This window comes from Tinamus guttatus, unplaced genomic scaffold, assembly GCF_059628265.1.
Source record: "Tinamus guttatus ecotype Peru unplaced genomic scaffold, ASM5962826v1 Tinamus_guttatus_pri_ptg000364l, whole genome shotgun sequence".
NCBI classification, from domain to species: domain Eukaryota; kingdom Metazoa; phylum Chordata; class Aves; order Tinamiformes; family Tinamidae; genus Tinamus; species Tinamus guttatus.
In genome coordinates, this window is record NW_028288898.1 from 2536669 (window position 1) to 2563923 (window position 27255).

Here is a 27255-nt window from a genome sequence, read left to right on the forward strand (position 1 = left end):
GGCGCCCGCGCGAAGGGCCGAGGGGCGGGAAGCGCCGCGCGCCGCAGCCCGCGCCGGAGCCGCAGCCCGAGACGGAGGCGCCACCGCGGCCGCGGGTTCGAGGCTGCGCTCGCGCCGGGGGCTCATTGGCCTCGCCCCGCCCTCCGCGCCCCGCGGGATTTGCATAACACCGCCGAGCTGGCCTATCGCCGCGCGGCGCTCCCGTGAGGGGCGGGGCCATGCAAACGAAGAGGCGTGGCCTCGCCCCGCCCCGCGGGGCGGGCAGGACAGGAGGGCGCCCCCGCGCGGGCGGGCGGGGAGGCGGGAAGAGCCCGTCCCGCCATGGCCGCGTGAGGCGGCGGGAGGCGACGCGGCCGGCATGAGGCGGCAGCGCGGGCCGGGGCCGCCGGGGACACCCCGGATGCGGAGGGAAAAGCGATGGGAGCCGAAAGAGACCAAGCTGGGAGCCGCTGGTCCCGGCTGAGAGCTGCCCCTTGCTGCCTCAGCCCCCCCCTTCACCTCTCTGCGCATTCGGAAAAGGCTGGTCAGGGTTTCGCCTTGCTGGCGTGGAAAAACACGCAGCCACCCAAGAAACTCTGACACGGTGCTGGGCCAAGGCAGGGGAGCGGGCCAGGGGGAGCCTTCGGCCTCGGATCCACAGGGTCATCCCTGGCCCCTCTTATAAAACAGGCGAAAAAGGAGGTGGTGGGGAGGGGGCAGGATGGGGCACGGGGACAGGAGGGTGTTATTTGCTTTTTTTTTTCTCTCTTTTTTTTTTCAGGTGCTAAAAATATTATCAGGAAATTCTTTTCAGGAATGCGCTGTTTTAAGTCAGGCGGCGGGCTCAAGGGCCTCTTTGTCTGCGCTGGGGAAAGAAGGAGAGAAAAAAAAAGCAAAAAGCAAAAATAAAAGCCACATTTATCATGGGCAAACCATTCTATCAAGAAAGCTTGAGGTCCCCCCAGCAAAACAGGGTGGGAGAGCGAGGGCCAGGCCCAGAGGAGGGAGAAATCCTGTTGTAAAGCCAGGGTTTTGGGAAGGAATCTCCCTAGGTTCCCCTTTCCATGGATTAACTGCTGTGCCAGGCTCCAGAGTGTCCCCAGCCAGGGGGTCCTGGCTGGACCCTTCGTCGCTTCCCGCACCCCATTTCCAAGCCAGGAGGCAGCTCTGTGCAAAATCTCCCTTGCTCCATGGAATAACCAGGAAAAGCAGGGGGATATGAGGGGTCAATGCCGATGATTCCTCCCGGAAGGCAGGAAAATGAAGAGGAAAAGCTGCAGGGAAAGCCTGGTCTTCAACGTGGGGCAGGTCGGCTGGCCATGTCCTTCTTGGTCCATGTGGGGACGTCGGCAGTTCCCGAGGCTTGGAAGGCACCGAAACGCAAACCCCGGTTCCAAAGAGTTTATGTTTTATTCCATACAACTGCAATATAAATAGGCTCCGCCGTAATTATTGCAAGGTACATTTTAATACTGAAAGCGGGCCAAGGAACATATTATGTAAGGATTGAAGCGGGGGAGAAAACAACAGCAGGACTCAGTTAGGATCAACAGCCCAGGGATTATGTGGATACCACCGTGGAAAGTTCGCCTCACGGGGACCCGGTGTTGCCATCAGCGTGGGGCACTCTGCGGCTTCCCAAATCCTCGCCCACGCGCGGGCCCCAAACGTGGCCCGCAGACCCGAAACACGGCTGTCGCGCGCGCTGCCCTCCTTTAAGGTGAAACAAAGCAGGCTTGGAGCAAAAATATAAGGAAAAAGAAGGGAGGAAAAAGCTTCCCCCAAGCATTCATAGAGAAAAAATGTGGATTAGTGCTGACAGGTGAAGGGTGCAGCCGTCCCAGGGTGGCCCTTGTGGTGGCTGAGGGGCTCCTGCCTGCTCCCGCTTTGATTTCTATGGGGATTTTCTAGGTGAAGAGGGGGTAGGATGCCCAGTTTTGCACTTCTGCTTGTTCCGGGCCGGCGCGCTGCGAGCTGGCCTGGCTCGGATGGATCCCAGCCGCCTGCCACGGTGGGAAAAGGCCAGTGGGAAAAGACAGCGAAGAAGAAGGCAGAGAAGCCCAGCTGGGGGCCTGCCAGGCAGCTGCCCGCGGGAGGCAGTGGGTGCTTGGCCTTACCAGCAGCCCGCAGCTATTTCCAGGTCATTTCCCTGTCTGGAGCAGCAGAGGGATGGGTGCCTGTCCCCTCTGCTTGTCTTGGTCCAGCCCCTCGGAGCCTGTCCGGGCTTGAACTCCTCTCAGTGGGTGCTCCGAGGGTCCTTCCCGCGGCTCCAAGGCCTCGACGGGCTGCCTGGGGGCTCCCTGCAGCTCCTGCTCGGGCACCGGGAGCTGCCGCAAGCAGCTCTGCTCCACCTCCGCCATGGGCACCTGGAGAAAGGAGAGGGGTTGGCCTCACGGCAGGGACGAATCCATGGCAGATGCTGCTGGGCAAGAGGAGGCGTTGGGTAGGGTCTGGCACGTCACTAAGGGGTGACAAGGACAAGTGAGGGGTTGCCCTGGCTCCCAGCTCTGTGGGGAGCTCCATGGGCTGCCGGCAGCCCCACGGCTGGAGCTGACACATCCAACTCATGGAGACATGACAAGGGACTTGGGGGACAGGACACCCCCGGACTGCCAGTGACGCGGGGCAACATCCCGTTGCCAAACAGCTTCCCTGAAGACCAACTCCAAGCGGGCACTGAGCCCATGGGACCTGCGCTGTGCCTGGCCCGTCTGTGTTGTCTCCCAGGCAGCCCGTGGTGAAAGATAAAAGCTTGGAAAAAGGCAGCTCTGCCCCTTTAAAAATCTCCTGGAAGAAAAATGTTGAAAGGAAAAGAGAAAAATAGCGAAATCCAAAATAAATAAACGGCCACATCCGGATTTCCCCCCTGAGACACTAATAAAGGGTTTATGAGTTTGATATGAATTACCCTCCCCGGCCATTTACAGCTGATCTTCTGGAACACATTAGTCTCTTCTCCCCTTGCCCCTGCGCGGGGGGCGGCGATGGCAGGCGCGCGGCTCACCGCAGAGCCCGGCTCCGGCCGCACGGCTCGCGCTTCCCGCACGCTGGGCTCTGCCCGCAGCAAACCCGCTCGGAGCGCGAGCGTGAGGGCGGCCGGTGCCAGCGCCTCTGTGCCTCGCTGGCCGCGCGCGGCTTCCCGCAGCGCCCGGCGCACGGGGCAGCTCCGCTGGCTTGTCGGAGAAGGAATGCGAGCACCGGTTTCCAGGGCCCCGATCCCCACGTGGCTCCAAGAGGCCAGAGCTTTTCCGGCAGAGCCTCCTCCCACGGCAACAGAGCCCTGAGGAGCCCGGAGCTCCGAGGTGCGGGGGGCTGCTGCGGGCAACGGGGCCCGTCTCCTCCAAGGACTCCCCTGCTTGCTCTGCCTTCCTCGTCACGGGCTGTCCCGGCTGAGCCCTCTCCTGCCAGCACTGCTCCCCAAAGCCCGGTCTCCCAGTCCTGCTGCCGTCAGTCCCTGAGCCCCAGCAGTCTTGCAGGCCACGTCCTGAATCCCCCATCTTCAGCTGGGTCCCCTGTAAGCTCCGACACGAGGGACAGGGACACAAACGCTGTGTCCAGGTGTCACCCCGCGGAGTCCCCTTCGGCCCGGGCTCCCTTCAGGGCACAACTCTGCTCCACATCCGCCCGGGCGGAAGCCGCGCGGCGCTTCCCGTGTGCCGCAGCTTTGGGGAAGGGGAAGGCGCCGCAACCCCGAGCCGCGGGCGCACAGCGAGTCCCACCAGGCAGCCTTCCCAGCGCGCACAGGAAAACACGGCAGCGGCCTTGCTGCGTTGTCGCATTAAGCTCCTCGGGACGCTAAATTGAAAGCAGCAACCGAGTTAGGAAAACAGCTGTTGGCCACAGCCAGAAACGATTTCCTCTGGGTCAAAAGCTGGACCCGATGCAAAGCTGGACTGTTGGGAAGGCCAGGGAGGAGTGTACGGGAAAGGGTCTCCTTTCCTGAACCATTTGCACAAGCTCTAGCCCCCTGTCTCCTTGTGGGAGCAAATGACCTTTGGTCAGCCCAGAGCTGCCTTCAGATGTGTCCTCTACTCAGCCTCCAAAGCGGGGCCAGGACCCTCCATCCCCATGCCAGGGTGGGAGGGTGAGTGGGACCGGGTTTGGCAAGGAGAGAGGGAGGAGGGTTTGGACCATCGTGTTGGGGTGCAAATCGCTCACCTTCCACCCCAGCAGCCCCAGGGGGAAGCCTTAACGGCCAAGCAGGACTTGGCTTCCAAACACTGAGAGATGGTCCTGGACGTCTGTTGTGCTTGGGACCGAGTGGAGCTTGAAATCCACGTGGAGAGAGGTATTCAAGCAGGGCAAGAAGTTGGCCCCAGCCCGTGCGCTATCATCTCCAGCGCGTGAGCGCGGACGGCTGTTTGCAAGGCCGGCGGGTGCTGTGCTTGCCGAGGCGCTGCCTTGGGCACCCTCCGCGAGGCGACCCCCTTGCACATTGCAAAGCAGCCCTGGAGAAAGGCGGATGCCTCCTCCAGGAGCGCGGGATGGACGCGGATGTCCTTGGGCCCGTTGCTCCTCAATGTTGCCGTGTGTCTTTGTGGCCCTGTGGCGAACCAGGCTGTGGAGGGCTGCACTGGCCCCAGCACTCCGTGGACACTCAGCCTGGCCTTGGCGGAGGAGACCACTGAGGGACCTGGGGCTGCTAAATCCAAGTGCCTGTGCCCTGCAGTTGTGTTTGGAGGAAGAGAGAGGCTGACCAGCCCTGAGCAAAGCCGCAAGGGCCACGCGCTCATCCTGCCACCTAAGGAGAAGCGGTGGGAGGCCAAGGGCCTCCCTGAGGCCCCGCGCTGAGGGAAGCGATGTTGCTTATCCGGCGGATAAGCAGAGCAGACGAGCTGGACATAGGGTCAAATAGGCCCTAGCCCCTGCTCAAAGCTCAGCTCAGCCCTTGGCCACGGGGCAACCAGAGGTCTGAGCCCTTTGCTGACCCTGGGACCCGCCGCAGCCTGTTATTCTCCCACTCTGCTGAGTCCCGGATTTCTCCCATTCCCAGGAGGACACAGAACCCAGAGGGGCCCCCAGCCCATGGGCTGTCCCGAGGAGGACAGAAGAAATGCGGCAACTGTGTAAAACCAGCGAGCAGAGCCTGGCTCTCAGGGGCAGTGCAAGGAAGGACCTATTAAACATCCAGAAACTTCCACATGCCGGTGTTTTTGGGTGGAGGGTCCAGCGGGTCAGCGCAGAGCCGCCTGCATGAGCTTCAGGAGAGGGCCCAAGCACATGGTTTGCATTTTGCTCTCCCCCTTGGCTGCAGCTCATTAGCGCAGCGAGTGTCCCCGCTGATCCCTACCACATGTGCGACACGAACGATCCCTTCCAATGGGAAGGGCTCCTGGGAGCGAGCGCGTTGCTAGCTCTGTCTCCGGGCAGGGAAGCAAAGCAGGTAGCTGGGGGACGTGTGCGGGTGCGCGTACACGCGCGCGGCGCGGGGAGCTGGGCCGCGAGATGATGGTTTAATGAAGAGTTTTGAACTCGCTTGCTGGCCCGCATTCAAAGAATGCGAGAGCACTAATCATGCGCATAAATGCGCGCGGTGGGAAGCGGCTGGCGGGGCGCCAGGAGCGCAGAGGTTACTGCAACGCACAGCGCGCGCTCCCTCTCCCGCTCCCCACGCGCCGCCAGCGCTCGGCCCAGCGCGGCCCCGCTGCCGGGAGCACCAGGCTCTGCCTCGGCGCCGTGCGGCCTCCTCACACGGCGGGTTCTGCACACGGGGCCTCCTGCCCGCACCCTGCCTTGGCGAGGCTCTTCTCCGGGGAGGAGGCCCCGGCCGTGTCTGTGCGGGAGGCCGAGCGCCTGCTCTCCTGCTCCAGGAGGCCCGGGCTGCGCTGCGGGGCGCTCGGCCTCCTGTCCTGCATGCCGCCCTCACCTGCGCGCTCTCACCCGCGCGAGCCCTGGCCACGCTCCGCTGGCCAACACGGCCCCGCCACGAGGTAGCAGCTGTGCTCGTCACTGGCAGACGGCGCCAGGAGAGAGTGCCCTTCCTCTCCAAACCTGCTGCCAGGAGGAAGAGGAGGCCCGAGGGGTCCTTCTTGCTCCCGGTTTGGGACTCCCTCCCCTTCTGCGGCAGGCACCCGTCTCTCCGAGGCCTCCAGTGCATCCTGCAGCCTCCGCTTGTCGCTCTCCAGCGTGGCCTCCCTCTCCTGCCACTGGCTCTCCTCTTCCTGGAAGTGGCCACCCACCCGGCTCGTACCCTCACGCCCGCCACGCTGCTGAGTGTCCCCCGCGGACAGCAGCCTCGCTCTCCAGCAGCCCCTCCACGCCAGGGAGGCAGAGCCTCTCTCCCAGCCCACGCTGCCTGCTGCTGTCCTGGGGAGTTGCTCCTTGCCCTGGCGCTTGTGGCATCCCCGGGCATCACGGAGAGGAGCAAGGAGATGGCGCTGGGCATGGGCAGCCCATGCGCAACAGCGTCTTGTGCCGTGGGGCGGCCGCGGGGCCTCCACGCTGCGCGTGGCAGCGCTCGCCCTGGCAGGACCCTGTCCCAGTGCCGTGGGGTGGCCGCAGGGCCTCCACGCTGTGTGTGGCAGCACTCGCCCTGGCAGGACCCTGTCCCAATGCCACAGGGCAGAGCCCAGGTGTAGGAACACGGCCAAAGTGCTGCCACTCTCCGCCTGGGCAGCGTTAGCGCGAGGGCTGCCACGTGCCGCCCCCCGCTCACTGCCCGCCCCGTACGTGGCCTTCAGCTCATGCCCTCCCTCGTGCCGGGGCCCGCGTCCCTGCGGCCGTTGCCCACCCCCAGCCGGTGGCTGTGCTCCCCGCACACTCGGCGAAGCCCCGGCCAGCGCCGCGCGTGGCCCCATGCTGCAGGCACCCAGCCACCCCGCGCTCGCCTCGGGGCTCAGCTGGGGCAGCCACCACATCCCCCTATGGTCACCGCGGCCCGGCCTATCTGTCCTTCGCAGAGCGGCTCATGGCACCCCCCGACCCCAGCACCAAGAGGCTTCTGCCCCGCTGGCGCCTCCTGCCCTGCTCCCGGGCAAGGACGGCCTGTGCCCAGCAGCTGTGGGAAGGAGGATGAAGAAGAGGAAGACTGGCCTTCCTTGGAGGCAGCCAGTGGCTTGCGGAGTGGCGGGGCGTGCGCACGCATCTGCTCCTGGGCCTGCTCCGTCTCGCTCAGCTGCCGCCTCAGCTTCATCACCTGAATCCTCAGATCGTCCTGGTGGGAAGGAAATAGCAGAAAGAACAAGGGGTAGCCCCCAGAGCAGCGGTGAAGGAGCGCAGGGGCTCTCAGAGCAGCTCGGGCGCTCCAGCAGCCTTCACGCCGCGGTGTCTCACGAGCCCCGGCCTTATGCAGTGCCGTCCCTTCCCCAGCCGCTGCCCGTGGCGTCCGCTTGGCCTGGGCCTGCGCGCAGGCTCATCCCGCTGCCCACAGAGGAGAGGCCACCGAGGCGCTGCCGGAGCGTCTGCACCCCTGCGGGTCCCGGCGCAGGATACGGGGCGGAAAGTGGGATGTGAGACCTAAACTGGCGCTTGGGGAAGCCTCCCAGCTGGCTCTGGAGAGTGGAAGAGGCGGCTGGGACAGGGCAACGCGGTCTAGGCTGCAGCCCGAGGCAGCAGGAGGCTTCGAAAGCCTCCCCGAGCTGCGCGCCCCAGAATGGCAACGGGGGTGTTAATCAAGACATGAAACCTCCCGCAGACCCACATGGCGTCACTTGTGCCAGTGCTAATGCAGAAAGGCAATTGAATGCAGACGTCCTCCCCAGCACCAGCAAGTCCCTCAGCCCCAAGGGCTGGGGACGATTGAGACACCTCTAGCTTCCCAGCGTGGCGTCCTAAAGCAATAATTGATTTCCCAATCTGGCTCGAAGCCCCTCGGATGTTCTGCTCCTTTGATTATTTGACAGAGCATGTTTTTTAAATTATTCTTGTGTAAATATTTATGCATTTTTACAAGAACCACATTTTGAGCAACAGGACATGACAGAGGAAGGGCCAAAGGGGATCGGGCCGCCCCACGGATTGCTCCATCCTGGCCTCTGAGGTTGGCTCGGGGGAGCACGGGGACACGGGGCTGCCTGGGGAGTCCCGGGGCGGCACGTGTCACCGCAGGCCGTGCGCTGACAGCGGGTGTAAATCACGGGCACTACCCGGCCCGGCACAGGCGCTGCGGCCCCGCGGGGGACACGCGGCCCAGGCGCGCGGGGGCTGGCGGAGGGGAAGCGGCCGCGTGTTGCAGGGCAAGAAATGCAGCTTGTGGGTGTGATCCTGCCCCTTCCCGGCTGCTCCCCTGGCTCGTCCCTCCCCAGGGAGTAACACTTGGCAAACCGCAGGACTGGCCGGGGGCCAAAGCGCCTGGCGCGGATGCGTGTGAAGACGGCCTTTCCTGGAAGGACTAATGCAGGCCCCCGTGTGTCCCCGTTTGGCTTGGCAGGCTGGGCCTGGCCCCGCGAGCTGAGGAAGAGGGGGATGCAGTTTTCCGCTTGCGGCCCAACGGAGGGGCAGGCCCTGCCCTGCTGCCGGCACCGTCCCTCTGCATCACGCGCGGCAGATGGGACACGCGGCTCCCCGGTGGCCTGGGGGATGCGGTGCTCGGGCCCCTGCTCCCCAGTACTCAGTCCTCTCCTGTCAGCCCATGCCAAGCACTGGGGGCAGCTCAATCCTCAGCTCTCCATGGTCCTGCGGCACCCACGGTGGTGGGACACGTCTCCCAGTGCAGTGCAGGGCCCAGGGCGCCATGGGGAGCCCCATGCAGAAGGGAGGTCACCCTGCAGCGGCCTCGCTCTCACCCTCTCACGCTGGGTGTCCCGGAGCTCCTGCAGGAAGTCCCTCAAGGCTGCGTGCACGTGGTCGGGGTCGATGTCACCCGCCGTCGATGACCCAAAGGTTGGAGATGACCCTGGGCTGGGCACGGAGCTTTCCAGACCTGCGCGAGCCAGGAGAGTGATGGAGTCAACCTCCAGCGAGGCTGGGCCCACGCGAGGCCGCCCGGGGGAGGCCAACCTTTCACAGGAGAGCCGGCCCGGCGCGGGGACGGGCTCCTCGCACCCAGCCCCAGCGTGCGACGCAGGGCCACGCGCAGCCCTCCCAGCTTGGACTCCGCCGCCCTCCTGGAGGCCTCGGCCCTCTCCAGCTCTGCTTCCAGGCCCCGCAGGCGGCCCCGGGCCATGCTGAGCTGCAGCTGGAGGCCGTCGCCGGCCCCGTGGGCCTCCCGCAGCTTCAGCTCCAGGCCGCCCAGCTCGTCCCGAAGCATCTTCTCGCGGCTGCGGCTGTCGCCGAGGCTGCCCTGCAGCTCCTTCTCGCGCGCTGCTGCCTCTCGCTCTGCCTCCGCCAGCTGCCTCTGCAGACCCAGCACCTGCAGGGGAAACACCCGGAGCAAGCGCCCGGAGCCAGGGCTCGGCCTGCCCCACGCGTGCGGGGCGCGCGGGGCGCTCCTCGGGCTGCCCACCTCTCTGCGCGCGCAGTCCTGGCTGCTCTCCAGCTCCGCCACCCTCTGCTGCAGCTCCCGGCCCTCCCGGCAGCTCTGCTGCCGCTGCTGCTCCTCCCGCAGGATCCGGGCCTGCAGCTCCGTGGCCTCTTTGCCCTTCTTGCTGTTCTCACTCTCCAGAGCCTTCACCTGCAGACAAGGAGGCTCATAACTCGCTGTCCAGCTGGGCCACATGCCGCGCCAGGCTCTTGGGAGTGACAAGGAGCAGGAACGGGCTCGGAGCCCCTTGGTCATTCTCTCCAGTTTGACTCTTCCTCCCGCCAGGAGCCAGAGCCAGGAAAACTGGTTGAGCCACAGCCCCGGGGGAGAAGGTTGGGGCCTCCCTGCCCCATCTCCAGGCTCAAGGAGGGTATCGCAGTGGTCCTGCCAGCACGTGCTGCTGGCCCTGCTGTGACGCCCCTGCGCCGGGCTGGCCACCGTGCGCGCTGGCAACGGCAGCGGGGCTCCACGCGCCTGCCTGCACAGGTCCTGCAGCTCCCGGCGCGCTTCCAGCCGCGACGTCTCCACGGCGCGCAGGCTGGCCCGCAGCTCGCCGGCCTCTCGCTGCGTAGCGGCCCGAGCCTCCTCCAGCACCGCCACTTTCTGCTCCTTCTCCTCCTTGGCTCTCTGGAGGCTGAGGGGCAACAAAGGTGATTTCACCCCAGCCCAGGGCCCGTCCTGGTGGAGCTGGGCACAGCGGTGCCCGCGGGGCGCGCGCGGAGCCCACCTGATGCGCTCGCTCTCGGCCCTCACGACGGCGGCGCGCAGCTCCGCGTTGGATTTCTGCAGCGCTTCCCTCTGCCGCCTCTCGTCCTCGGCGGCCCGGCGGGCCCCCAGCAGCTCCTTGCGCTGGCGCTCCCGGGCCTCTGCGGCCTCCCGCAGCCGGCGGAGCGCGTGGGCCAGCTCCCTGCGTGCGCCGCCCTGCGCGTCCTCCGCCAGGCACAGCTGCGCCTTGAGCTGCTCTGCCTTGGGGAGGGAAACGCGGTGCCCTCGTCCCAGCTCCGCTCCTGCCGGCAGCATGGAGCCAGGCTCTGCCGAGAGGACGGCAGGGACCGGTGGCTGTAGGGGGACCTCTTTTGGGACAGGGGAAGTGTCCCAAAGTGGTGACACAGGGGGACTCCAGGCTCTCCCTGCAGACCCAGCCACTCCAGGGTGTTTTTGGGAACCCCTGGCCCTTCCCCCCGCCCCACATGGGAGCCGCAAGTGAGCGGGCGCTTTCCGCTGAGCTCAGCAGAAACTCGCCCGGGAGGTCAGCGACCAGAGAAAGGGGCGATCCATCATTGAACCAACTGTTTTCATTTCCCAGGATAAAGGGGAGGAAGGAGGGTGTGTGTGTGTGGACTGGGACTGAAAAAAAAGAAAAAAAAAAGAGAGGGAGAGAGAGAAAAAAAAGAGCAAAAGGCAGGAAAACACCCCCCTCATTCCCTGCCCTTAACAACCTCGGCCCCTTCCCCGCGCGGCGGCCCTGCGCGCTCGCAGCGCTTTTACAGCCAAAGCTCTTCATGTGATTATAGTAATTATTTCTTTACTCATTTTTTTTCCTCTTTTTTCCCCTTTTTTCATAAGCAGCCTCTTTTGAAACCTCGCTGGGGGAGCCAAGACTCCAGCTGAGCGCTGGCCCAGAGGAAGGAGCGAGGGGGCAGGGGAGCGTGTGAACGTGCACACGCGTGCGTGCCGGCGAGCACGCGAGCGCGCGGGGGCCTGCGCCCGCATGCCTCATGGTGCTGGTGTCCGCCGGCAGCGCGGCCACGCGGGCCACGCGGCTCGGAGTGCTCGGAACGCGCTTGCCGCGGCCTCGCTCGCCGTCTCCACCCGCACTGTTGGCCCCCAAATGCCCCTTATCCCCTCGCCGCCTCCTTGTGCCACTCTCTGTGCTCCCCGTCACGCTCTGCCTGCCCACCGGGTCCCCGTGGTCCTCTGGGTGCCCCTCTAGCCCCCTCTGCGAAGCCTCGCTCTCCACTCTGCTGTGTGGTCCCCGCTCCAACCCCGGGCTTTGAAATCTGTTGAAAGGAGGCCATTTTCTGCCAAAATAAACAGCCTGTCATGTTAAATTACTCTCTCTTCCTCTCTAAGTCCCCCGACCCTCTCTCGCCTCCCACCCCGTGCTGCCCTTTCGGCTCGGGGGCCGTCGCGCGGGGGTGCTCGCGGCAGCCGGGCGGCTTCGCGGCGCCCGGCCTCGTGCTGCCGCCGGGAGCGAGGCAGAGCCCGCGCGCCCGGGCGCCTCGTACCTCCTGCGCCCTGGCCGCCTTCTCCTTCGCCAGCTCCTTGGCGCGCTCGCTGAGGCCCTTGGCCTCCCGCTGGTGGGCGGCCACCGCGTCTTCGAACCGGCCTTGCAGGCTCCTCAGCTCCCTGGTGATACTGGCCACCGTGTCCTAAAGGAAGGGAGAGACAGCGTGAGGGATATAGAGAGCTCAACGCGGCCCCCTCGCCCACTCCGGGCTGCCCCAAGTGGCTCTCACGCCACTCGCCTTGTCCCTTTGTGTTGCTTATGACCCAGGTGTCCACCTGGAGCAGGCCCCTCGTGCTGCGGGGCTGCTCGATGCGCCCTGCGGATGGTGGCGCAGGCGGAAGGGAGATGCCGGCTCTTCTTCCAGCCATGTCAAACACGACTCGAGCCCTTCTCCGGTGCCCGAATATTGCTGCGTTTTTTTCCTCTCTTGCTTGCCCTTGCTCTTATTTCATTTTACTTTTTTTTTTTCTTTTCACTCTCTCCTATTTCTAAAATTCGTAGAACCATAAAATGCAGAGATGGAAAACGACCTATTACCTCATCCAGCCCAGCCCCTCTGCCAGCGCCGAGCCATTCCCTACTGAACGTCCCGGGTGAGTTGTCTAGACCAAGCCTGACCGTCTCCAGCAATGGGGATTCCAGCACTTCCCTGAGAAGATTATTCCATGCTTTAATTGACCTTATTGTTAGGAAATTTTTCCTGATGTCTAGCCTAGAAAGTTTCTGTGCTAAGTTTGCGCCCATTGCTTGGTTACCCTTCCCTCCTCTTCCCCAAACACCCTGCCCTTCACTGGGCTTGGCCGCGCGCTCTTTCCATCCCGTGAACCTGTCCTCAGGGCCAGGTTCATCCCTCTGACGTTTTGCTGCTTCCTCTATGCCGCATCCAGCTTCCTCTGGGCTTCCTGAGGGACAGCCCCACAACCACGACCCAGGCTGAGTGGAGGGGGAACAGGCAAACCAAGGGCTGGTGGAGCCACGTCTTGAGCTCGGAGATGTCTGACTGAAGTCCCTTTGGGTCTCCTGCTGGTAGGTAGATGAAAAGATGTCCTTGCTCCACATGCTCCCGTCTGCACGACTGTCCTCCCTGCCATGCGGCCAAGGGAGGCTCTGCACGGCTCCCCTCCGGCTGCCCTGGGCTTGCTGCTTCCTGAACCAGATGCAAGGAAAGACGTTCCTGGGCCAGCTCCTTCTCTGGTGATGCAGGTTCTCCACGCACGCTCTGCTACGCACGCAGACCGGGGCTGCCGGGCGGCGGCTTCCAGGTGCGGTGGCAACGTCTGCTCTCTCTGGCGATGCTGCTGTGACTTGCATGTGTTGTAGCCTGCTCTGTCCTTGGCAGAACCACTCGCATCCACAAGGAGCTGCCTGCAGAGCAGTGCCCCGTGTCTCAGCTCTTCCCATGCTTGGCCTCAGCACAGGGCTGAGGAGAACCAGCCTCGCAAACCCTGCAGGTGGGCTAGGGAGTTAGTCACCCAGAGTGAGGCCTCCTCTGATATCAGCCATCCTCGTTGCTGGACAGGGAAGGACAAGGCCTGCATGGAGTATCCGAAAGACATGTCCTGGCTGGGATGTGTGTGGGGCGGCTGTGTTCCTCGGTGCGGAGCCCCATGGAGCCTCATTCCAGCTGAGGAGCCATTGGGAAGGCCATGGAGAGAGAGCCTGGCTCTCCCTGCAGAGAGGAGGCAAGTGGGCTTTTCATCTCCCATGCCCTGGCCCCAGAGGCCGGCTGCTGGCAGCTGGACATGCGTCGTGCCCTGTAGCGTGGGGACGTGTGGCAGCGATGGCAAGCAGCAAGGCACGGGCCTTGCGGACGGCTCCCACAGGTGGGTTTTGTCAGGGATGGCCAGGAAAGCCAGTGTCCTCCCTGCTTGCTGCCGCGCTGTTCACAGCCCACACGGAGCTTTGGAAAGGTTGGAGGTGGGGAGAGCTGCCGCAGGAATTTTGTGAAAGCGGGTCTTTTTCGTTGTTGTTTTGTATTTTTTTTTTTAATGCAGTTGTTGCATTCAGTTCCCAAACAGCCTTTGATGTCGGCGCTTTCCAAGCGTGCTCCGGCTGCATTTCTTTACCCTCCACGGACTGTTTGCTTTGTGTAGGGGGGGTTGCTGCTCTTCCTGTGCACATCCCCCTTCGAACCACTCTCTGGAGCGCTGCCTCCCCCGCTGCATCCCCGCTGCTCCCAGGCACGCATTTCGGGTTGGAAAAACAAGCCAAGGCGCCCGCGCTCGCGAGGGCTCCCGGGGGTTGCGGCAGCCAGAGCGCGCGCGGCAGCACACGCGCGCCTCCTTCCTTCCTGCCTTTCCATCGCAGCTCCGCTCGCAATCCTGGCTCCAGCCGTCTTGTAGGAGACGGTGCCGTGTGGATTCACTGGGGGCTATTGGATTTGACCTTGCTAGTCCTCTCCACTGTGAATCTCTAGGCAAGGTGGGTCCTTAAGCCCCTGAAGGACCCTGAGTTCTTTTGGGCATATGGAGAAGGATTTGGGCTCACCTTATCCTGCTCCTCGCGTGCGAGAGCCTCCCGCTTCATCTGATCCATCTCCATCTGAGCATTCCCAAGCTCCCTCTGCACTTCACCCAGCTTCTCCATCACGATGTTCTTCTCCGCTTCCATCTGGGACAGAGCCTGAAAGCCACAAGAGGAGTCATCGGGCAGGTGCCACATGCTGAGGGGTGGCAGGTAGGAGCAGGCCTCGCTGCTGGCCCCACAGCCCAGCTGCTGACGGCTCCTCTCTGTGGTGACCTGCAGCGAGGGCCGAGGTGGCTGCGGGCGCATGGACCCGCTCTCTGCACACACAGGCTCCACGGGCGGTGGGCGCAGGCGACGCGGTTCCTGCAGCACCCGCAGACGCGCCACGCTCACCTGCTGCTTGTCCTCCTGTAGCAGCAGGAGCCTCTCGTCCCGCTCCTGCTGCAGGCTCAGCATCGCTGCCTGCAGCTCCTCCTTCTCTGCCCTGTGCTTGGACACCAGCTCTTCCTTCTCCCGCTGCAGGTGCCGAGCGGCCTCTGCCTTCGCCTCCTCCAGGGCCTGCCGCAGGCTCTCCTGGGCCACAGCGGAGCAAGGGGTGCCCTGTGTCTCCCATCTGGACATACTGGCCCAGCCGCGACACGGGGACACCCACGGGGAGTAGCTCCGTTGGGCACGTGGAGCCAGGCGGGCTCCAGCCCTGGTCATGGAGCTCTCCCTGGCAGGAGCCATGTGCAGGGCCAGCATCGGGAACATCCCCTACCTTCTCCCGGCAGAGGCGCCCCAGCTCTTCCCTGTGGGCCAGCGCCAGCTCCCGGAGGGCCGCCCGCCTCTCCTGCTCGGCCTCCTGCCGCAGCGCCTCGGTCTCGGCCCTCAGCGAGGCCTCCTGCCGTGCCAGCTCACCCCACGCTGCCTCCGCCTCGGCTGCAGGACGCGGCTCCACTCAGCAGCCCCGCTCCGCAGCGGCTCCACACGCACGGCGGGCGGGCGGCCCGTTACCTCGCAGCGCCTGCCGGCAGCGCGCGCCGCTCTGCCGCTCGGCCGCCTGCTGCTCCGTCTGCAGCTCCAGGCGGGCCGCCCGCTCCTGCGCCTCCGCGAGGCTGCTCTCCAGGGAGTCCCTCTCGGCCCTGTGAGGTGACCGTTTGCTCAGGGTCCTCCATGCACCGCAGAACGGCCCTGGGACCCCAGCGCGCCGCGGGCAGCGTGAACTGCCCAGAGTGTCAGTGTGATGCATCCCCAAGGCACCCCGGGCGCGTCCCACCACGGGCCCCGTGGCGGGTGGTACCGCAGAGCCTCCGTCTCCTCCAGCAAGGCCGTCTCCTGCCGCTCCAGCGCTGCGAGCTGCACTGCCAGCCGGGCCCTCTCCTGGGCCAGCTCCTCCTTGTCCCGCAGGGCTTGGAGCAGAGCAGCCGCCCGCATCTCCATCTCCTGCTGGCCCCGCGCGAGCTCCTGTGCCAGCTCTTGCTCCTGGCCCCTTGCCTGCACAGAGGACAAGCCGAGGGGCAGCCCCCATCTCCATCACGGCGGTGGCGTTGAGGGAGCCACGCGGTACCTGCAGCAGCTGCTCCTGCAGCTGGGCGTTGTGGCGGTGCGTGGCCAGCAGCTCCGCCTCGAGCCGCCCCCCGCGCTCCTCCGCTGCCTGCCGGCCCTGCTCAAGGCCCCAGCGGGCTGCGCTCGCCTCCGCCTGCTCCCGCTGCAGCTGCGCCAGCCGCTCCGCCAGCCCCGCGCACTCCTGCTCCAGCTCCCGCTGCCGCGCCGCCAGCGAGCCCTTCTCCTCCTCCAGCTGGGAGCGGCGCCGTGGGGAAGGACCCCAGGGAGGTGAGGGATGCCGCGAGTCCCGACGTCAGGGTGCAGAGGCCACGCGGGCGCACGTTACCTGCAGGACGGTGCCGCTCAGGCTGGCCTTGTCCTGCGCCAGGCCCTCGTTCAGGGCTGCCATTTTGGCCAGCGAGTCTCTCAGCTCCGCTCCCTCCAGCTGCATCGTGTTCAGGGCCAGCTCCAGCTTGGCGCAGGTGGCCTCAGCCTGCGGGAAGGGGAAAAGCCCAGCTCCACCGCTGTCTCGGTGGGCAGCGCGCGGCACGGAGGCCGAGGTGCTTCTCACCTTCCTCAGCGCGCCACCCAGGCTGGCCTTCTCACCCTCCAGCACCTCCCTGGCCAGCGTGGCCTGGCTCAGCGTCTCCGTCACCGCCAGCAGCTCCTTCTTCAGGGCTGAGGCCTTCTCCTCCAGTTGTTCCAGGGATTGCTGCCTGCATGGGGGAGCCAGGCACCAGGTCGCCACGGTGGCCCTGGGCTCGTGGGTGGCTGCTGACTTGACAGGAGCTGTGGCCAAGCAGCTGGGCTCAACTCACCCTCGCTCTAGCTCTTTCCGGCTCCTCTCCCACTCACTGGCCAGCTCTTCCTTCTGCTCCTCCAGGAGGGCTCTGTGTCGCTGCAGCTCTGCGTTGGCAGCCGTCAGCCTGGCCACTTCCCGGCGGCAGGAATCCACCTCCTCACTCAGGCTGCCCACCCTGGCCTCCGTGGCCTGCTTCTCCCTGCGGACATGAGGCCAGGTGCGTGGCTGGACTCTGCAGCCTGCAGTCCCCTCCCCGGCATCCTCGCAGGGCACCCGGGAGCTCTAGGGCCTCACTGGCTGAGCACGGCCACGGAGGCCCTGCAGCGCTGCAGCTCCCGCTCGCGCTGCTCCAGGTCCTCCGCCGCCTGCTCCCGGCCTCGCCGCTGCTCCTGCGCCCGCCGCTCTGCCTCGTGCGCCTCCCGCCGCCGCTCGCACGCCTCCGTCCTTGCTGCCCGCAGCGCATCCTGTGCGGACGCCAGCTGCGAGCGCAGCTCCTGCCCACCGGCAGGGAGGGGGTCAGCTGGATGCGTCCCCCGTGCCAGCGCTCGCCTGCAAACCTTCCGCCTCGGGGCTCTGTGCCCGACGGATCTTGTCCCCGTTGTCCCCACCCTGGCTCCATGAGCCTGGCCCGGAGCTGCCATCTCCCCGCACATCCCCTCACCTGCTCGAGCAGCTGCTGCTGCTGGAGCGCTGCCTGCAGCGCTGCCTCGGGCTGCCGCAGCGGCGGGACGTGCTGGCGCTGCGGGGAGCTGGCGCGCGGCAGCGAGAGCCCCCGGCTGCCTCCCACCTCTGCCGATGCGTCCCTGCCGTCCCGGGAGAGGGGTCCTGCTTCCTCCTTGCCTTCTGTTGCCTCCCTCGCGGTGGCAGCTTTCTGTGCCGACAGGTAAAGAGGCCCTTGGTGGCCATGGCATGGGCAAGGGGAGTGGGCGCGCGTGGAGCAGGCCCATGGGGCGCACCAGCTTCTCAATGTCCAGCTTGAGGTGGGCAATGGACTCCTCCTTCTCCATGTTTTGCTCCTGGAGCCGCTCGGCTCGCAGGCTCAGCTCCGCTATCCTGGAACAGAGGGGGCCCCATGGATGCCACATGCAGGCAGGACTCACACAACCTCCTGTGTCGGAGACCTTGGCCCACGGAGCAATGTGCTGTCCATTCCATCCACCCAACTGCCCACACGTTGGATGGCAGCAAGCCAGAACTTTGAGCCTTGAGCTCTGCCCTCGTAGCCTTCAAACAACCCGCCTGGAGAGACAGCCCAGCCGGGCCTCATTTACCTGGAGTTCAGCTCCACTTTCTCTCCATCCCAGTGGCTCTGGAGCTCTATCATCTCCCGCACCTTGTCGCGGAGCTGCTGCTCCAGTTGTGCTCCATGCAGGCTCTCCTTCTCCAGGGAGCAGGTGGTGTGGCTCTGGGACAGGCGGAGGTTGGAGTCCAGGTTAAGGCAGGCTGTGTGGAGGCGCCGTGCCAGCTTGGCCATGTCTATCTTTGCCTCCGCCAGGCCTCTGGTGACGAGAGAGAACATCCCCTTGGGTTTCTGGGACAGCGAGGTCCCTCTTTGGGTCACGTAGGACACGTGCTCCCCCGCTGGACTTGGAGCCTGTCTGTCCCACATGACACCCACAGGCCTGGCCTCCCGCCTTCCCCAGGCTCCGTGTGTCAAGGCCATCCTCGGCAGGACCCCCAGGTGTCTCCCTGGAGGGGTATTTTGCAGCACCCACCTCTCCGTGACGGCCCGGAGGTCCATGAAGTGCCCGCGTAGCGTGGCTGCCTGGTGCCACAGCAGGAGGGTCTCGCCACGCTCGCTCCTCCAGGAGGGGCCAGAGCTCTGCCAGAGGTGGGAGCAGGACACGAGGGACAAATTGGAGCAGGAGTTAGCACCACACAAAGGGTTGCGATGGCTCCCACTCTGCACCAGTCTGTGCCCTGGACACTGTCCATCCCCTCGTCCCATAACTGTCTTGGCATCACCTCCCGGACCCGCAAGGTCCCTGCCATTTGCAAAGGGGCTGTTTCAGCCCAGGTTAGCAAATGGGCCAGGGCAGCATCACCTCTCTATGGTGGCACTGCTCCACCTCGCCCCTCAGGCGATGGACGTCCACCGTGGCCTGCTCCAGCTCTGCTGCCAGGCGCTGGTTGGAGGATTTTATCTGTTCCAGCTGCTCCCGCAGCAGAGAGTTCATCTGTGACAAGCCAGCGCTCCTAGGGCACGACGGGCAGCACGTCAGTGGCCAGGGTCTCTGTGAGCTCCATGCTCGGCCATGCTCTGTACCCCAGCAGGGAAACCTGGCGGGCTTCAGAATTTGCCCTCTTCCCCTCACTCGGACGCACCTGGGGCAATCATTTCAGTTGCAGGGGAGGGTTCAGACCCCAGGAGTGTGACAACACACAGCCCTAAACAGGGCTGAGGGTGGCACAGAGGAACCAGGCAGTCTAGAACTGGACTCAGATCCACCTGGGTGGGGATCCAGCACTTGGGCGAGGAGATGCAGAGCCCGTTGCCCGCCTGCTGCAGCTCTACCACCTACCAGGCTGCAAGGAGCCCTGTGCCTGCTCACCTCTGCTTCTCATCCTCCAGGTGCAGGAGGGTGCTCTCCAGGTCGGAGCCGTGGTCCTGCTCTGAAAGCACCCTGGGCTCCCTGGACTCCAGCTGGCGCGAGAAGGAAAGGGAGGCCATGAGGTGATTGACTTCCCACCCTGATTCCTGGAAGAGGATTTCCCACGACAGTGGGGCAGCCCATCTGCACTGACCTCTGCCGGAGGCTCCGGTTCCGTGGTTTTCTCTAGAAGCTGCTGCTCCAGCTCTCCACATCTCCTCTTGTACTGCAGAACCTTGGCCAAAAGGGACAGGCAGCAAAGGAGAAAGAGAGGAGAAAGAGGTAAGGGAGAAAGCAGGCACTGGGTCCACCACCCCGTGCCAACGTCGAGGCTGTATTTGCAGTGCCACATGGGCTGTGGTGCAGGACGAGTCCGTACCTTGCTCTGGAGGCGCTGGACGAGCTGCGCCTGGCGCTGCTGGCCCTCCTGGTACGCGTGGAGCTTGCGCTTGAAGGCCCTCTTGTCGCCCTCGAAGCGCTGCCTCAGCTCGCGCAGGGTTGGGCTGCCCCGTGCCTCGCGCTGGGCCGCCTCGGCTCGCAGCGCCCTCTCCAGCTGCCCGCGCGGACACCACAGAGCTCGCCTGGGCACCCAGGCCATGGCGGGCTGGGCACCCAGGCCATGGCGGGGCCGCCGCCGCTGCCCTTGTGGCAGGACCAGCCTGCTGCTGAGCTAAGGGCAGGTCCTAGCCCGCTCGGACCCATCGGTGGGGACCCGCTCTGCCCTCCCAGATGCCGCTATGGGCTTTGGGGGCAGCTGGACATGCCCCGTCCCATGGCCACAGAGGGGATGCCTGAGTGCTGGGGATGCGTGGCCACAGGGAAGTGCGGGGTCCCTGGCACTTACACGCTCGCTGGCGGCCCGGTGCTTGGCGGCCGCCTCGTCCCGCTCGGCGCGCGTGTGCGCCAGCAGCTCCTCGACGCGTGCCAGCTCCCTCTGCAGCAGCGCGTTCTCCTCCTCCATGCTGGCGGCCGATGGGCTTTCCAGCACCGCTGGCGGTGGGGGAGAGGGAAGGGAAAGGATGCTCCAGCCCCCATGGAGCACACAGGTTTGTGCACCCACTGTGGGCAAGGGGTGGCCTGGGTGGCAAAGGGACCTCCTTGAGCCCCTGAGCTTGCCCACAATGGGGACGATGGCACCCACGATGCTCTCAGTAGGCAAGGAGGATGTGCACAGTGTGGGACAGACAGATGGACGGAGGCCTCAAAATGATCTGCCTGCAAAGGTGCCCCCTGGCTGGCTGCCCGCCTGAAACTCCCGCCCCGGCCCCCCGGCTTGTCCCCTACCCGGGGCAGCGTCCTCGGCCAGGCTCTCGGTGACGATCTGGCGAATCCTGGCGGGGATGGAGGTGGGGGCCGTGTTGCCACCCTCTCCCCGCACCAGCAGGGCCTTCTCCTCCCGGCCGGCGTCAGGGCTCAGCACCGTGGCCTCCAGCCGCTGCAAGAGCCAAGCGAGGGGAGCCGCGGTGCCGGTGTCACCGCCTGGGCATGATCGGGGTGTTGCTGAGCCCCGCTCGCTCCCCCTGCTCGGGCAGGGTGTCATAGCGCCCCTGCGCCTGCAGCGGCCTTCCCACCGCATGCCCCGGGATGGAGGGGACACAGCTTCCACCCCGGTGCCCCACGGGTGTCACCGGGGCTGCCCCACCGACCTGCACAGTCGCCTCCAGCCGCAGCGCCGCGGCCCCGCCGTCCTGCTCGGCCATGGCTGCCGGGGGTGACGCGTTGCTGTGGCGACCGCGGGGACCAGGACGCGTTGCCACGGGGACGGTGGGGACAACACGGCCAGCGCCCTGTGTGTGGGGAGGGAGCGGGACTGCAGGGACCTCCCAGCTGCCGGGATGGCGCCCACCCTCTCCCCCCGCATCCCGTTCCCACCCTCTCCCCCTCATCCTATTCCCTCCTGTCCCGTCCCCCATGTCCCGACGCGCCCTGTGGCGTGTGCGGACACCGCCCGCTCCTCGCCCTGCCCACATATTTCCCTGGAACCGGAGCGCACCGGGGTGCTGCCGGTCCCCCGCCATGGTGTCGCACTGGCACAGCTATCTCAGCGTGTCCCTGTCACGCGAGGGGCCGCGGCTGGAGCGCTTTCAGCAGGCCGAGAACATCCTGCTGACCCTGCTGGAGCGCGTCCACCGGAGCGACCCCCGCTTCCTCGTGGATTACTGCCGCGACCTGGAAGCCTTGGAGTTTGCCCTGTGCGACGACGAGGATGCCATCACCCTGGAGGTGCCCCTGCGGGTTGACGGCAACACCCTGCGGGTGCGACTGTGCCAGCCCGGAGACGGCACCTGTTACCTGGAAGTGCCATCCCAGGAGGCCAGCTGGAAGGACTGGACCAGTGCTGGTGCTGGGGGTACTGGGTGCCTGGTACCGGGCAAAGTTCTCCGGTGCTTGAAAGAGCTCCTTGTTTCGGCCATCGTGCACTGCCAGCGCCACTTCCTCCTCCAGCCGGGTGCGTAAGTGAGCGTGGGCTTCCCGGGACTCCGGCCGGGATGGAGGGATGGAGGACGGGTGTGTTGTCCCAGGTGGGAGATGGTTCCGGGTGCAGGAGGGGGCGAGTTGGGAGGGTGCCAGAGCTGATCCCGCATGCGAGTGGGTCCCAGCTGGGAGCACTGTCTCTGGGAAGGACGTGGTGGGCAAGGGCTCTCCTGGGAATGCCCATGGGCATCCCAGTGTCACCTCTGCACCTCTCTAAATGCTCCTTTTCAAGTGTGTCTCGTCTCTGATGGAGATGAGGTGATGTTAGAGGGTCTCCAGCATCTCCTCTGATGTGGCTGAACTGTCCCATGCCCAGGCGACCTCAACGCTGAGGAATTAAAGGAAGATGTCATGGAGCTGACCCTGCTGGTCCGCGGCGGCTGGAAAACACTCCGCTTCAACCTCGTCCCCGTGGTCAAGAGGCAGCAGGAGCCGCTGGAGCTCGGCCGGCGGCGCAGTGCCGAGGGCTTCCCTCAAGGCCAAGGCAGCCTCCGGAAGGCCACACGTGAGGCCCACCTCGTCCCTGCCTCTCCCTACTGCTGGAGGTGAGGGGCACGCGGCGGTCGCGGCACCTGGCCATGCCTCCCGCATCAGTGCTCACGTGCCACTCCAAGGAAGCCCTCCATGATCCTGGGAGGCGATTTGGAGGTGCTTGGCTCACACGCCGAGCCCTGTCTGGCCACACTGGGCACACAGATGGCCAGGGAGGCCCCCAAATCGCTCCCAGGAGCTGAGCCTCAGCGGGAGCGGAGCCGAGGGCGGCAGCCCTGGTGTCAGGGCTTTGCGAGCAAGTCCGGGCACCTCCCAGCAGCAGCTAAAGAGGTGCCTCCCCGCGTGGGCCACGGGAGGGAACAGGGCTGGGGCGACACACACCTACCCGCGAGGCTACGGCCCAGTGAGGGGCTGAGCAGGCCCCAGCCCCAGCTATTTTGGGTGCCCTCCCTGACCGCGCACTCTCCGCAGATCCTCCACGCACCTCCCCGTCCTGAAGCTGCTGCGGGCAGTGGGCACTCTGAAGGGTGACCGTCTTGACAGCCTCCGCCTGCTCGAGCAGGTACACCGTGAGGAGTGGAGGCAGGAGGCCCAGAAAGGCGGCCTCACCTTCGACCACCTCAAGGTAGGTCCCTCCTGCATCCTGGCACGCCGGGAGGTGCATGCTCAGGGCTGAGGGTGGCATCTCCTCCTGGGACCAAACCCTCCATCCTTGCTGAACCTGTTTGCAGCGTTCCGGGCTGCTGCCAGGTCGGGAAGGGCTGTGTTCGGGCTGGCACCTGGTGTCACAACCCAGGTGTGCTCTCCCTACCCTCAGATGGTCTTTCTGTGGAGCACGGAGCTGTTTCCCTCACCAGAGGACTGGCAGGACCTGGAGGGCTCCGTCTACCGGCTTTTGGTGGTCCTCCTGTGCTGCTTGGCCAGTGGGCGCTTGCCGCACTTCCTGCATCCCAAGGAGAACCTGCTCCGAGGGGACACGTCGGAGCTCGGCTCGCTCTACTGCAAGGTGGAGAGTTTCGCCCGGGACCCGCATCGCTTCCTGCGCCTCCACTTGGGCCCCCCCGTGCACGCCGATAACCTGCGCGCCGATCCCGGCCTCAGAGCTCTCCTGCAGCTCCCGGCCAAGGACGAGACCTACTGGGACACAGCCTATTTCGACCTCCTGCTCAGCCAGGTACCGGGGGACACCAGCACCTTGGCTTGGCTGCTCTCGCCAACACGAGGCGGTGCCAGCAAGCCGCTTGGCTGGGCTCTTTGGGTGTGCTGAGCTTTGCTTCTCCAGGCTCCCCTGTCCCCAGCCATCGCTAGCGCGGGCTCAAGCAGAGCAAGAGCACCTCTCCCCTCACTCCCTGCACATGTCTGCACAGTTCCAGGTGTATCGGATCCAGGACCACGCGCGCCGCTCCGCCATGTCCCAGCTCCTGTCCAAGGCCCTCAGAGAAGTGCTGGTTCTGAGCCCTCTGCCCGAGCATCTGAGCAGCACCCTGTTTGCCATCCCCACCACATAGACATTCTGCCAGCAACTGAGCTCCCACAGGGAGAAGGGATGCAATGGGACTGCTGACCCGTACACCTTGTCGCCAGAAGAAGCAAGATCATGGGCAAGAGACTTTTTTCTCCTCCAACAACCGGAGAGCCCGACCCAGCTCTCCTGTGCTGGACAAGGATGTGCCCTTGTGGCGCTTGCTTGGATTGCAACTATGGTCTCGAAGCTCTCGGAGAGCTCGTCAGCTACATGCATGGGGGAGCGGCACGGTGCTTTGGCCACTTTATTCAGGAAAAATGGTACCAGGGAACGAGCGGGTGTTGGTGGCAGCTGGGTGTGGGTGCACATGGGCTGTCAACTCTCTGCGTCACAGCTGGGCTCCAGAACGGGCGTTTCACATCACCGGTTACCTGCAGTTGAGGATACGGCAGTTCAGCACTGCAGGCCTTCAGGAAAGGAGAGGCCAAGGGTGATGGGGAGGGAGGAGCGAGGAGGGGACCTGGGGTTGATCCTGCCTCTGACCTGAGGGTCGGCCTGCCCTGGGGGCAAGGCAGGAGAAGGAGGTGAGGGGGCCAGGGCAACCAGGCAGGAGGGACAGGGAGGAGAGTACATGATCCCATCCCACTCGCCCGCACAGCAGCCTGCCGACATGCTGCCCTATGGCTCCCGCACGCCCTGGCCTCCCCTGGCAGATCCTGCCCTTGCCACCAGCTTCTCCTTCTGCACGACCTTGGCTGGAGCCCGTACGCGGCCGCAGCACGAGGCGCTCACAGCTGGCTCCGGCGACAGTGCTGCAGGGCGTCTCCCAGGGCCCGCAGCACCCGCTCCACGTTGGCTGGCGTCGAGTTGTAGCCCATGAGGCCGATGCGAAGAACCTGCAAGGAGAGCAGGCAGGTTCCGCGCTGCCGCACAGCCCTGCAGGGCCGTCTCCCTGCGCGGGTGCATGCGTGCTCAATGCGCCTTTGCTGTCTTTCTAACTGAATGTGCCTTTCCCCCCCCCGTTCCGTGTGCAGTCATTCCATCCCAGCCGTTGCGCAGGGTTGGGAAGTGGGATGCGTTGCTGAAGGCCCGTGGGTGGCACCGTGCGTTAGGTGCACGTGGCCGGCATCCAAGGACCATCAGTTCATCGCAGCGCTTGCTACCGATGGAGGCAACTTCGATTCGGCAGGGCAGCATCCGGGAGCGGATGCTGGGTCTGCCAGGGAGTGCAGGGTGACCATAGAGCAGTGTGGTGGGAGAGGAACCCCCTTCCCACCATTCCCACCCTTCCCACCTTGCCAACTGTGGGGCCCAGGCCCCCGACGATCTCGATGCCGTGCTTGTCCAAGACATAGTTTGTGAGCTGCTTCCAGTCATAGCCCTTGGGCACCTTGACGGTGGTGACAGTGGGAAGCCTGGCCTTCTGGAGGAGAGAGGAATGGGGTCACTGCTGCGGCCACTTGTTCTCCCCCCTCGAGCTCTGCAGCCCTGAGGGAGAAAGCATCTCGGGGTGGGGGAAATCTGGAATCTTCTTCTCCGTCCAGAAGAGTTTGCCCCAAAATGCACCCAGACCCAGTCTCTGGGAGAGGAAGGTCGCTGTGTCCCCATGTCACTTGGACTCGGTGGGACCCAGTCCCAGACCTACCTCTTCCTTCACGAAGAGCTCGAGCCCCAGATCCTGCAGCCCCTGGCACAGGGAGATGCAGTTGGCCCGGTGCCGGACCCACGACTTTTCCAGGCCCTGTGCAAGGGGGTGGCCATAAAAGAGAGGTCACCGGTTCTGCCCAAGACCTCCTGGCGTTCCTTCCGTGGCACGGCCAGCTCTGCCATCCCACAGGGCTCTGCTCACCAGCTCAGCCAGCATCGCCAGGCCCTCCCGCAGGCAGTAGAGGCTTTGGATGGGTGCCGTGTGGTGGTACCTGCAAAACCCAAGCGGTGCCTTGGTGGCCTCATCCCTGGGCTGGGAGAAAAGGGCTTTTTTCTGGGGATGGGGATGCAAGCTGGGAGCTGTGGGCAAAGGGAAGCACCGCGCGGCGCGCTGGGGTGCCTGGGGCCATCTGTGCCCCTCACGTTCGTGACGGGCCATCGCAGCCCCAGTAGCTTCCCAGGCAGAGCACGTCCAGGTAGTAGGAGGGTGGCTTTGTCTTCCTCCTCAGTATCTTCTCCCTGGGGGAGCAGAGCATGGGTCCTGAGCTGCACCCCTCAGCAAGGACCAGCCCATCTCTGAATGGAAGCAAGGAGGAGATGGGGGGCACGGAGCGGGGATTACGAGCTGCCCCATGGACGAGGGGCCAGGGTGTCCTTACTTGGCTCGCTCACTGAACGCGATGGGGGCAGAGCCCGGGGAGACACCGAGAACTTTCTGAGGGGCCGAGTACAGGATGTCGATCTCTGCCGAGAAGGAGAGGAAGCTCCTCAGAGAGCCAGGCGCTCCCCGGTGGGAGTCGGACGTGCACAGAGCCCCTGGGGCCCGCGTCCGGCCCCGCCATGCGCGGAGTGCGGGGAGCGTGGCGGGGCACAGGGATGGGGTCTTGGTGGTGGCTATGGTGTTGGCTTTGAAGGACACCCGGGCAGCTCCAAGCATCCCCACACAGAGGTGACCACAAGGTGTCCGGCCACCGCCGGGAGTACAAGTGTCAACAGTGCGGATTGACAGGCGGCGAAGCTGATACCGCTTCATCAGCCCCGCTACAGCCCAGCCTGAAGCCCCGGTGTGGGGGTGCCCGGCAGCACCCGCGGCTCTTACCCTGCTGGTCCATGAGGATGGGCGCCCCGCCGAGCGAAGCCACGGAGTCGACGAGCAGCAGGCAGCCATGCCTGGCGGAGGGCAGAGCTCAGCCCCAGCTCCTCGGGGCCCCGTCCCCGCACCGAGGCCCTTGGGGGACCCGCACTGACCGGTGGCACAGCTCGCCCAGCCCCTCCAGTGGCTGCAGCACCCCCGTGGAGGACTCGCCGTGGGTGATGAAGAGCACCACGGGCTTGTGCCGCACCAGGCCCTGCGCGGAAAGAGCGACCAAGGCCAAGGGCTTGGCCCTGGCGCGGGGCTCATCCCACGGCCACTCGCGCACTCACCTCCTCGATGTCCCGCAGGGTGAAGTACTCGCCTGGCGGCTTCCGCACCTCATGGACGTTGGCTCCTGGAGTTTGGGCAAAGCGAGGCTCCCCGTGAGCACCCGGAATCCCCTGGGGCGGTTTGGGGACCCCTGGCCACACACGTACCCAGCCTGGCAGCCATGTCAGCGGCGCGCTCGCCCCAGATGCCATTGATGGCCACGAGGACGGCGTCACCCTGCTCAGCCACATTGAGCAGGGCGGCCTCCATGGCACAATGGCCGGTGCCGCTGACAGTGAGGGTCAGCGTGTTGCGCGTCTGGAAGGCGTACTGGATGCCGGCCTTGACCTCATCCATGATCTGCAGCGATAGAGGGGACCGCGAGGCAGCGGGGCTGTCACCGCAGCCCCCTGCCCGTGGGGAGCACAAGGAGGGGAGGCCAGCAGGGCCGCGGGGCGCCTCACCTGCAGCGTCTCAGGGTGCATGATGCCCAGGAGCTGGTGGGACGCGGCCGCCAGCACGCGGGGCGGCGCGTTGCTGGGCCCCGGGCCCAGCAGCAGCCGCTGCGGCACGGCCAGCGGCTGCAGCAGCTGCTGCGGAGGGGCCACGCGTAGCTGCACGGCAGCCATGGAGCGCCGCGGCGGGGCCCACCGTGCGACCGCCGCGACGGGAGGCAGCAGCACAGCCCGCGCAGCGCCGCGCAGCGCCGCGCTCAGCATCACCGCCCGCGCGGCCAGAGTCCGGCGGACCCCGACCCCGCCGTAGGGCATTGCCCC

At 65.4% G+C, this 27255-nt stretch overlaps 3 protein-coding genes across 3 annotated transcripts; 1 reads left to right on the forward strand and 2 right to left on the reverse strand.

Moving 5' to 3' along the window:
- Positions 1 to 2120: 2120 nt before the first annotated feature.
- CROCC2 (ciliary rootlet coiled-coil, rootletin family member 2) lies at positions 2121 to 20695 on the reverse strand. Its single transcript, XM_088530173.1, has 31 exons — positions 20642 to 20695; positions 20280 to 20430; positions 19840 to 19985; positions 19375 to 19548; positions 19163 to 19230; positions 18957 to 19037; positions 18450 to 18600; positions 18120 to 18226; positions 17676 to 17903; positions 17361 to 17457; positions 17066 to 17275; positions 16699 to 16898; positions 16421 to 16603; positions 16174 to 16318; positions 15949 to 16095; positions 15625 to 15855; positions 15358 to 15551; positions 15051 to 15199; positions 14836 to 14981; positions 14469 to 14648; positions 14097 to 14231; positions 11608 to 11751; positions 10107 to 10345; positions 9854 to 10013; positions 9362 to 9529; positions 8892 to 9268; positions 8703 to 8829; positions 6902 to 7132; positions 5860 to 6140; positions 2984 to 3152; positions 2121 to 2345 (listed from the first exon to the last, which is right to left on the reverse strand). The coding sequence occupies exons 1-31, from the start codon at positions 20693 to 20695 to the stop codon at positions 2121 to 2123; spliced, it is 5298 nt and encodes a 1765-aa protein (XP_088386299.1).
- Positions 20696 to 21011: 316 nt separating this feature from the next.
- MAB21L4 (mab-21 like 4) lies at positions 21012 to 23470 on the forward strand. Its single transcript, XM_010225198.2, has 5 exons — positions 21012 to 21444; positions 21787 to 22015; positions 22434 to 22587; positions 22780 to 23136; positions 23330 to 23470. Exons 1-5 carry the CDS (start codon positions 21012 to 21014, stop codon positions 23468 to 23470), a joined length of 1314 nt encoding a protein of 437 aa, XP_010223500.2.
- A 745-nt stretch (positions 23471 to 24215) lies between these two features.
- AGXT (alanine--glyoxylate aminotransferase) lies at positions 24216 to 27123 on the reverse strand. The gene is made up of 11 exons (XM_088530184.1): positions 26944 to 27123; positions 26647 to 26839; positions 26500 to 26564; positions 26323 to 26423; positions 26174 to 26244; positions 25734 to 25818; positions 25498 to 25593; positions 25277 to 25346; positions 25073 to 25168; positions 24722 to 24850; positions 24216 to 24323 (listed from the first exon to the last, which is right to left on the reverse strand). Exons 1-11 carry the CDS (start codon positions 27106 to 27108, stop codon positions 24216 to 24218), a joined length of 1179 nt encoding a protein of 392 aa, XP_088386310.1. The 5' UTR covers positions 27109 to 27123.
- Between the last annotated feature and the right edge of the window lie 132 nt (positions 27124 to 27255).

Excerpts from the sequence above, each read along its gene's own strand:
- MAB21L4 (XM_010225198.2), top strand. The coding sequence starts at position 21,012 with ATGGTGTCGCACTGGCACAGCTATCTCAGCGTGTCCCTGTCACGCGAG. Across the intron at positions 22,016-22,433 it reads GCCTCTCCCTACTGCTGGAG|ATCCTCCACGCACCTCCCCG; the intron begins GTGAGGGGCACG and ends CACTCTCCGCAG. Across the intron at positions 23,137-23,329 it reads TCGACCTCCTGCTCAGCCAG|TTCCAGGTGTATCGGATCCA; the intron begins GTACCGGGGGAC and ends ATGTCTGCACAG.
- CROCC2 (XM_088530173.1), bottom strand. The coding sequence starts at position 20,695 with ATGGCCGAGCAGGACGGCGGGGCCGCGGCGCTGCGGCTGGAGGCGACT. Across the intron at positions 18,227-18,449 it reads AGCAGTGCCACCATAGAGAG|AGCTCTGGCCCCTCCTGGAG; the intron begins GTGATGCTGCCC and ends CACCTCTGGCAG. Across the intron at positions 16,899-17,065 it reads AGCAGCAGCTGCTCGAGCAG|GAGCTGCGCTCGCAGCTGGC; the intron begins GTGAGGGGATGT and ends GCCGGTGGGCAG.
- AGXT (XM_088530184.1), bottom strand. The coding sequence starts at position 27,108 with ATGGCTGCCGTGCAGCTACGCGTGGCCCCTCCGCAGCAGCTGCTGCAG. Across the intron at positions 25,819-26,173 it reads CATCCTCATGGACCAGCAGG|AGATCGACATCCTGTACTCG; the intron begins GTAAGAGCCGCG and ends CCTTCTCGGCAG. Across the intron at positions 24,851-25,072 it reads AGCTCTTCGTGAAGGAAGAG|AAGGCCAGGCTTCCCACTGT; the intron begins GTAGGTCTGGGA and ends TCTCTCCTCCAG.